General features: G+C 34.1%; 1 protein-coding gene across 9 annotated transcripts in view; it reads right to left on the bottom strand.

The window, feature by feature from the left end:
• Positions 1–4,376: 4,376 nt before the first annotated feature.
• The window catches only part of ATP6V1C1 (ATPase H+ transporting V1 subunit C1), a 52,019-nt gene continuing 46,575 nt past the window's right edge, over positions 4,377–9,820 (bottom strand). For all 9 annotated transcript variants that reach the window (XM_074200879.1, XM_074200882.1, XM_074200884.1 and 6 more), the window contains one exon: positions 4,377–5,308. In XM_074200879.1, coding sequence (XP_074056980.1) covers positions 5,213–5,308 — 96 coding nt within the window. In that variant the 3' untranslated portion in view covers positions 4,377–5,212. The remainder of the gene's footprint in view (positions 5,309–9,820) is intronic.

The raw sequence follows: 9,820 nt of genomic DNA, 5'->3' as shown, positions 1-9,820 counted from the left end.
AAAAGAAGCTAAAGGAAATGGTCAGGAGCATGCAGAACAGAATGAAGTTAGGTCACTGACTTTTGGCTATCACAGTTATCAGTCTAATTTGAATCAATCTGACACAATGGGGTGAGGCAGAAAGAAAAGGGTGGTGGGGAAGGAGTAAATTCATAGAAAGAATAACTAAGGCATTTCTCTCCAACAGAAGATAGACACCAAATTTTAGATCTAGAAGTTACTGTGAAGATTATCTGGTACAACATTTTAGATGAAAAAACTCAAATGATCCTTAGTCCTTATACTGAAAAAGATGTGCAATCTACTTTCTCCAAGAACTTCCCATTAATATCTTTTTTGTAACATAATGCCCTAAATTTGAACATTATGAAGCTGGAGCAAGTTTTTCTCTCAGTAGATTTCACATTTTAAAACCAACATTGCCAGAATCTTTGGGCTTAAGCAAGCATGTTTAACAGAACTGAGGCGCCCTCTTCTGGTCAAATATATAAATCAATACTTGAAGTCTGCTGGTTAATGTATGGGGAGCTACAGCTGTTTCAAAATAGATGATCATTTAAATGGCATTTCATATTTATCAAGTCACTGTACATATGTTGCCATGTGATTTGCAACAGCTCTACAACACCCTCCCTTTCTCTTCTCTGACACCAACAATGGTGCAGACCCTCATCACCTTACACCCTAGACTATACCAAAATGGTGAGTCTTGACTGTTCCAGTCTCTCCCATTAATCCATTCTACTCCAACCCAACTTGAATTCTATCACTGACGTGATTTTTCTGAAAGCACAGGCCCAACTACATCAGTCCCTGGTTAATAAAACTCTCTGGCCCCCTTTCACCTCCAGGATCAAATACAAAATGCTCTGTTCGACATTCAAAGCTCTTCCTCCTAACTTCTTACCTCCTACTCCCCACCATGCAGTGACTAGCCATCCCTTTGTGCTCAGCATTTTCTCCAGCTATTTCTCTGCCTGACATGCTCTTTCCTCATCTCAGCCTCCTAGCTTCCCTGATTTCCCTTTAAGTCCCAACTACCACTACCTCCTGTATAGGAAGCCTTTCCCAACCCCTTTTAATTCTATATAGACTTGTTTGTATATGTGTTTGTTGTCTTACCGATTAAGTTCCTTGAGAATTGTCTTTTATTATCTTGCAAATAGTAGTAATTTAGTAAATGTTTATTGACTGAGATGTGATAAAACAACAAAGTAAGGTAGCTGGATGGTTCCCATTTGGGGAGGGGGAAAATTCAGAAATTTAAGCTCCTTGCCATGGTCACAAGCTAATTGTTATCAATAACAAAGTAGCAGAGCTGAGTATCATTTTCCAACATTAGAAAATACAAAGACGGCTAGGTAACGCAGTGGATAGAGCACTGGCCTTAGAGTCAGGAGGACCCAAGTTCAAATCTGATCTCAGACACTTAATAATTACCTAGCTGTGTGATCTTGGGCAAGTCACTTAACGCCATTGCCTTATTTAAAAAAATACAAAACTCCTAATTAATCTAGAATTATTCTGAGAAATCTAAAGAAGGTTCAAATAAGTATTTTGAGAGGAAAGCTAAGTTACCAAAACACCAAACAGATATGGAGAAAATATTAAGCCTAGAATTGCTTCCACCATTAAATATCTGTTATTCAATCAAGATGGGCTGGGCAATGGAGCTCAAACAGAAAGGCAGTGCATAATAGGAAAAAACCAATGCCAGACGGTTTCAAATCCCAGTTCAAATACTTAAATTGGCTATGTAACCCTAGGCAAATCACTTGACTTCTCTGAAAGGCTTCTATTTCTTACCTTATAAAATGGGAATATTTGGATTATCTCACTAGGTGATTGTGAGAAAAACACTTTGCAAGCCCTTAAAAGCCCTATTTATGGGGGTAGTTCTATAAGTGAGGAAAAAGAGAAGGGAAAAATTTAATAGGGAAAATTTTAGTCATGTTGAAAAAACAAAAGATCAACAAAAATTTATTGGAAAAAAACTAAAAAGTTATTAGAGACCCATTCTATCTGAGCAAACTAAAGGGAATGAATTTGAAGAAGCATTTCTCTTTGCTATTAATTCATTGTCATAGCCTTCCTACATAAATAATCAGAAAATAAATAAAAAGACCTTAGAGATAGTTCTACTCTAATCACACAAGTGTTCTCCTAAAGCACTGCTATGCAAAATTGTGCAATAAATAACACAATGCTTATGAAGAAAATGGTTGGGGGGGCAGCTAGATGGCACAGTGGATAAAGCACCGGCCTTGGAGTCAGGAGTATCTGGGTTCAAATCCGGTCCCAGACACTTAATAATTACCTAGTGTGTGGCCTTGGGCAAGCCACTTAACTCCATTTGAATTGTAAAAACCTAAAAAAAAAAATAGTAGAGGTTGACATGAGACCTATCAAAGTCACATTATTCCCAAACCATTATTGGTATTGGCAAAACAAAAGATAAAAGTATAGATATGCCACTGTTTCCATTATCATCTATTGTTATGATCTATAGTAGACCCATCACATTTAGTCACTAACACCTCAATGCCAATATGCTACAATAAGGCAATATAGATGGTACTAAGTCTATTACCTTCAATTTTTTTTTTTAGGTTTTCAAAACTAGTTTAAAACCGGCCTCAGACACTTAATAATTACCCAGCTGTGTGGCTTTGTACAAGCCATTTAACCCCATTGCCTTGCAAAAAAAAAAAAAAACTAAAAAAGAGAGAAAAAAAGAAAATGGGGTTAAGGGCCCTATTCTCAAAAACTTTGGTTAAGACAGGGAATAATAATAATAATGACAGTACAATTTTATACATAGAAAATGGTGAATAAATACAGAAATTCTACACTGGATAGTGGTCATCTCTGCTAGTTTTGGCTGCCATTCAGCCTATATTACCCCAGGCCCCAATGAATTGAAGGAGAAGCTGCAACCAGCAGCCCTCCTCAGACCCCAGCCCCTATTATTCCAGAAAATAAACAATATGGCACTTAACTTTGAAAAAGACCATAAGTTTGCTTGTGGAAGTGAGAGTCAGAAAGGTTAAAACCTGTGAGTTAAAATTGTGAAGTGGCGCAGTCTTCCAAGTTCTATCACTGATTGTCAAGGAAGAATTTGAAATTTGTGTCAGGTTCAAAATATTTCCGAATATATTGATTGTTGCAGCCATATCACATTTTTGAAACATTTATTATAGAATGGACTGTGCAAAGAAACATTCACATTCAATGTATATAAATCTGCATAGCTGTATGTAGGTATGTATTCACACATAATATTACTATTGCACAGTACTTCAGAACACACAGGGCATAGGGAATCTTAAAATTCTGAAATCAAACCCAATGAATAAGGAACCATTTCAATACCTGGATGATAAATCTAATGGCAGAATAAATCAAAGTCAAAAATGTGGAGGCATTTAAAACAAAGAGGGGTGACATATTCCCTTACCTACCACAACAATATCAACTTGTAAAACTCCAAACATCAAACTGCTCACCTATTTCTGAGGAAATTTAAAGAAAGCAAAAGTAGAACCGGAAAAGCAAATAAATTTACAAGATAAGAAAAAAACATTTTTGCCATGCTTGATGCTAAATTGTGATACCTAAAAGCTCAGATGGAGCTTTTACAAAGAAGAAAAAAAAATCTCTAAAATGATAAAGGGGACACCAAGAAGTTTCTGCATCACCCAAAATGCACAGTTTAGACAGACTGATAGGATATGTAGATAACATAACAGCAGCAAGCTGCCAAGAACACTGACCCAAGAAGAACCACTAGATGTCCTTGACTGCCTTGATGGCCTTAGTCGTGTCTTCTTGTGCTCAGTACTCACTCTGACTACTGACACAAATTTTTCAAAATCACATACAAATCAAATTGGCCAGGTAAATTATTTGAAGCACTGATTTCATGTGAAGCATATAGGGTAATTATATCTGCTGCTCTTTGTATGATCCTGTCATGAACTTGATAAAAGATAATTAGGTCACCTTTGAACAAACCCAAGAAATTACCTTTCAGCTCTAGTGACTAAAACAGGGTCAAACATAATCCACAGAAGAAAAAGAGGTGACAGGAAAGTTAAATATCACACTAATAATCAAGAAGCTAGAAAGATGACTTATAGTGGGAGTAAAAAGACCATCAATCTCAACTACATTTCTTCCCAAAGAAAATGCTCTTTTCAATGTTCAAGTCTGAAAGGCTTTTCCTTTACAAAATGCTCATTATCAATTTTTTTAAAGTTTCTTCTAAACACGGAGTCAGGTTGTTTCTATTAGTACAATATTCAGAAAAAAATTAAAGGGATTCCTTTATAACTAAGGTTACAATGACTTGAAAATAATTCAATTGACTGAAGGTGCATAGTTTTGCTGGACTTTATTCAAAATTAGACCTACTTCTCAATCATTTAAGAATACCAAAGGTTTGGTCACCAGATATAAACACCCATATGTTTTGAAAAATGAACTTCAAAATCACATTGCGTGTAATGAGGCAAATTTGGCACAGTAAGATCATCTGTGGAAAGCAAACACAAATTGAAGGGAAGGCAGCTTGTGCCTTGCAGCATACAAATACGTTAAAGTGGTACAGCAGCAGCTAGTCAGCAGTGATCTTAGTTACTGAACTCTCCGATCAACGTTTGGAGAAGTTATGCACACCACCACACACCTTTGCACAGGTAATTTTATTCTTGCCTGTGGGTGTTGACAGTGCTCATAGATTTTTGTTGGAAATATTCAGAAAACACATACCTGAATATTGTCACTTTTTTTTACATCACAATTCAATAACCATTTAACAGTTATAGCTACTAAATACAAGGAACAAAAATGGTACAAATGTTTACACTTTTTCCTTGTAAACAAGGTCTTGAACAATAGTAATGAATTTACTGAATGCATATCACTACATCAATGAAGAAAAAGCTTTTTAAATATACTAATCTGTTTATAAATAAAACTCTGATTTTTTTCAGTACACATTTACAGACCTGATCAATAAAAAGCAACAATACATATACTCTTCTTTGAAAAGAAAATATCAAGAGACGGACCACTTTGGGAAAATTCATCTAAGGAAAGGGAATAAGAAGCAAGCATTGTATTAATAGAGTTAAAAGTATAGGCATACTTCAAACTCCTTTCTGTTCATATACACCAACACTAGGCTAGGATTGTCAGTACTGGACCATTTTTACTTAAATTCCAATAGATTGCAATCAATCTTGTAGTACACATACGGATAATATTCTTGTTGACTGAGATTTAAACCCGGAATATCCATGGGAGCCTATTGAAAAAAAAAAGAAAAGTTTAAAAAGTTAATACTTTTAAAAATAGAAATATAACAATATTCTTTTGTATTTTGTAAATAATTTTTTCTTTCAATTATGACATTTTCGTAACTGAATTTTGGGGATACCAGTCTATTCCTTCTATGTGACAACAATATGATGCATCTGATTCAGAAGTGTGATGTATTAATAAAGATCTCATTTACCATATATGAATATCATAGGACATTCATTAGTGATAAGTTTAAGTAGTTTACGAACCTTAAGATATTTTGGACAATTCTATAATGCAACACTTAATTTTCTGATTTACTTTTTTTTTTAGGTTTTTGCAAGGCAAATGGGGTTAAGTGACTTGCCCAAGGCCACACAGCTAGGTAATAATTAAGTGTCTGAGGCTGGGTTTGAACTCAGGTACTCCTGACTGCAGGGCTGGTGCTTTATCCACTGCGCCACCTAGCCACCCCTATAACATTGAAAGCTAACTTCAAAATTTGGAAGATCTGGGTTTAAGTCTGATCTCAGACTCTTTTCTTTGTTTGTTTGGTTTTTTTGCAAGGCAATGGGGTTAAGTGGCTTGTCCAAGGCCATATAGCTAGGTAATTATTAAGTGTCTGAGGTTGGGTTTGAACTCAGGTACTCCTGACTCCAGGACTGGTGCTCTTTCCACTGTATCACCTAGCCACCCCGCCCTCTGATTTACTTCTAAGAGAAATAGTTTAGTGTAAGTTTTCAAAGGCTGAACTTGGAATAAGGATGAAAGACCTGGATCCAAATCCCAGGGCAACTCTTTGAACCTCTCTAAAACTATAAGATATAAGAGGGATGCAAAATGAGTTAGATGAAGATTTTTCACCCTGTTGATTTTTTTTCCTACAAAAACTACAGTTATCAATCAATCTAATGGAAATGTTTAAGATACTACTATAATAATATGTAACAAAAAAAAAAGAACTAAAATCAGCTAGCTTCAATTTTTTATAGAGGAATGTGTATTTCTAAGCATTATTCCAGCTCTACTTGATGAATATATTGGTCAGAAATCTCTCCCTTTCCCTACCAAATGATTTTTAAAGTAGAGGGATAAATGATTCATTTTAAAATGCTGACTTGTACATACAATACTGTTTTCTTTTGTTTTCTGGGAATCACAAAAGAATTTATAACATGCACTAAATTGAACAAAAAAAAACCCTACTTATTTGCCCATTCTTTGCAATTTACAATGGCTGTATTTCAGTATTTTCTTAATTAGGACACTTACCAAGGCCCATAAACATCTGATCATACACCAAGATAATGACAAGTTTTTTTAAAAGGCTAAGCAGCCAAAGATAAAACTTAGCTGTATACAATGGGTAAAAACTTTATTATACTTGAATCAGGGCAGAACAACATAAAACACTTTGTAGTCAAAGACAATACATCCCAAAGTTCAACATGACACAACAGCCCTTGAAGTGCTGACAATAGCTTTTAGCATGAGGACTCAGTATTAAAAATCATAGGAGCATTTGGATAAGTAGGATGAAATATTTGGAATATAGATTGAAAAGGTAATAAGCATCAAAGTTTTCTCCTTAATCTGAAATAATGGTTTACATCTAAACTTTTGCATTAATTTAATTTTCAGTTACAGAAAATAAAATCAGGAAACTTAAGTGAAATTATTCTATATGCAACCAGTTGACAGAAATGCTATACAACTTTCAGTGACTCTGATAGTTAATAATTATCCTTAGGTACTTAATGTTAACTACTGATAGAGGTACATATTGATAATGCTTCTTTGATGTGATTATAGTTTTATCCTCTTTTCTAAATAATCCTGTAATTATGGAATATGACAGTATCTTTTGAGATACAGATAGAGAATAAGACTACTGCAAACTTACACTCTCCTGATTTAAAGAACTCAATTCCCTCTGAGAACTCTAAATATACAGAGTGAAACCTATAGAATAAGGCTTAACATTCTGCTAACTTGTTAGTAATCGCAATTTGACTTGGCAACTGAACCTTAATCAACAGTCAGGATCTACTTGAAAGGAGGAACATGCTCCAACTCCAACTACTTCTTAGGGAGATAGTAGTGTAAGCACTCTTATCCATGCATAACTCTGCTCAGGAAGGTACGACAGAGCAAGTGACCAGGTAATGGATGTGGCCTAGGAGGGAAGTCAAGGAATAGACTTCTTTAGTGAGAAGTCTTTGGAAAAACTGGTTCTTAATTTCTACCTTGAGGAACTAGCAACAGTTCCATTCAAAGAAAAATACTATTCCTGTACTAGAAAAGCTAGCTATAGTAATAAGAAAAAAGAAATTAAAAGTTTTAGAATGAGGAAACAAAACTATCCCTGATGGTTGACTTGTAGAATCCCAGAGAATCAACCAAAAAAACAGTTGAAACAATTAAAAACTTCAGTAAAGTTGCAGGATACAAAATAAATTCACATAAATTATCAGCATTTTTATATATTATTAACAAAGTCTAGCAGAAAGAGAACAAAAGAAAAATTACAATTAAAATAACTGCAGACAATGTAAAATCTTTTTTGAGTCCACCCACCAAGACAAACTGAGGAACTATAAGAACAAAATTACAAACTACTTTTCACACAAATAAAGTTAAATCTAAACAAATGGAGAAGTATTAATTGTTCATGTATACAGAACAATATAATAAAAATGACAATTTTACCTAATTGATTTACTTATTCAGTTTCAGGGAAAATTACCAAAAAATTATACAGCTAGAAATACAGTAACAAAATTCATCTGGAAAAATAAAAGGTCTAACTGTAAGAAATAATAAGCAGGGCACTAGGCGGCATAGTGGATAGAACACTAGCCCTGGAGTCAGGAGGACCTGAGTTCAAATCCAGTCTCAATCACTTATTAATTACCTAGCTGTGAGACTTTAATCCCAATGCCTTGCAAAACCAAAAAGTTTAAAAAAAAAAAAAGAAAGAAAAGCATGGAATATAGAATGAAATGGCAGAATCAAGAGAATGCTATATACAGTAACAGAAATAGTCCTAAGAACAATTATAACTGACAAATTTATTTTAAATATTATAAATAACATAAAGGTTCTATGAAGGAAGACATATAGTAAGTACATTTATATTTTAGTGTCAAAAGGTAGCTTTCTCTAGAGTGGTGGGGAGAGAGGGAGGAAAAAAAGTAATTTTGGGGTTTTTTTTCTTTAAATTCAAACTGAATTTAAAAAAAAAATTTTAAAAGAGTAACAAATCGGGGCAGCTAGGTGTAGCAGTGAACAGAGCACCAGTCCTGGAGTCAGGAGAACCTGAGTTCAAATTTGACCTCAAACACTTATAATTACCTAGCTGTGTGACCTTGGGCAAGTCACTTAACCCCAATGCCTTAAATAAAATTTTAAAAAAATATATTAAAAAAAGAGTAACATCAAAAATATCAAAACTATCAAGGGTTATCAATGGGAATAAAAAAGTAAAGGAAGGTAGTCTAGCAGTATCCCTATCTCAAACTGAAGAGAAAAGCAGTAATTATCAAAACAATCTAGTACTGGATAAGAAATGGTAGGTCAAGTAAACATAGTAGTAAATGCCCATAGAAATCTAGTGGTTGATAAAACCAAAAAGCCAAGCTTTTGGTAAAAGAACTATCTGACAAAAACTGCTGGAAAAACTAGAAAAGTATCTGGTAGAAATGAAGTACTGACCAACATCTCACTATATATCAAGATATGATTAAAATGGACACATGACTGAAGAATAAAGGATGATTTCAGAAGCAAAAAAGGGAGCATGGAATACTTTACCTGTCAAATCTATGGATAAGAAAAGAATTTATGACCAAAACAAGAGACAGAGAGCATTATAGGAAGTAAAATGGATAATTTTGATTATATTAAATTTAAAAGATTTTGCACAAACAAAACCAATGCAGCCAAGATTAGAAGGAAAGCAGAAAATTTTACAGCAAGTTTCTCTAATAAAGCCCTCATTTTTCAAATATATATATATATATATATATATATATATATATATATATAGAGAGAGAGAGAGAGAGAGAGAGAGAGAGAGAGAGAGAGAGAGAGAGAGAACTGAGTCAAATTTATAAGAATAAAAGTCATTCTTCAATCGATAAACCCTCAAAGGAGAGAAACAAGCAGTTTTCAAAAGAAGAAATCAAAGTTATCCATAGTCATTTGAATCCTCTAAATCACTCCTGATTAGAGAAATGCAAATTAAAACAACTCTGAAGTACCACCTCACACCTATCAGGCTAATAACAGAAAAAGAAAAGGATAAATGTTGAAAATGTGAGAAAATTGAAACACTAATGCATATTGATGGAGTTCTGAAATGATCCAATCATTTTGCAGGGCGATTTGAAACTATGCCCAAAATGCTACAAAATTGTATAAACTTTAATGCAGCAATACTACTTACTATATCTGTATCCCAAAGAGATAAAAGAAAAAAAGGAAAAGGATAGGCAGAGACAAGACAGTGCAGAAA

Source organism: Macrotis lagotis, chromosome X, assembly GCF_037893015.1.
Source record: "Macrotis lagotis isolate mMagLag1 chromosome X, bilby.v1.9.chrom.fasta, whole genome shotgun sequence".
Lineage (NCBI taxonomy): Eukaryota > Metazoa > Chordata > Mammalia > Peramelemorphia > Peramelidae > Macrotis > Macrotis lagotis.
Note: the sequence above shows the minus strand (reverse complement) of the source record. Positions and strands in the feature narration are given on the sequence as shown.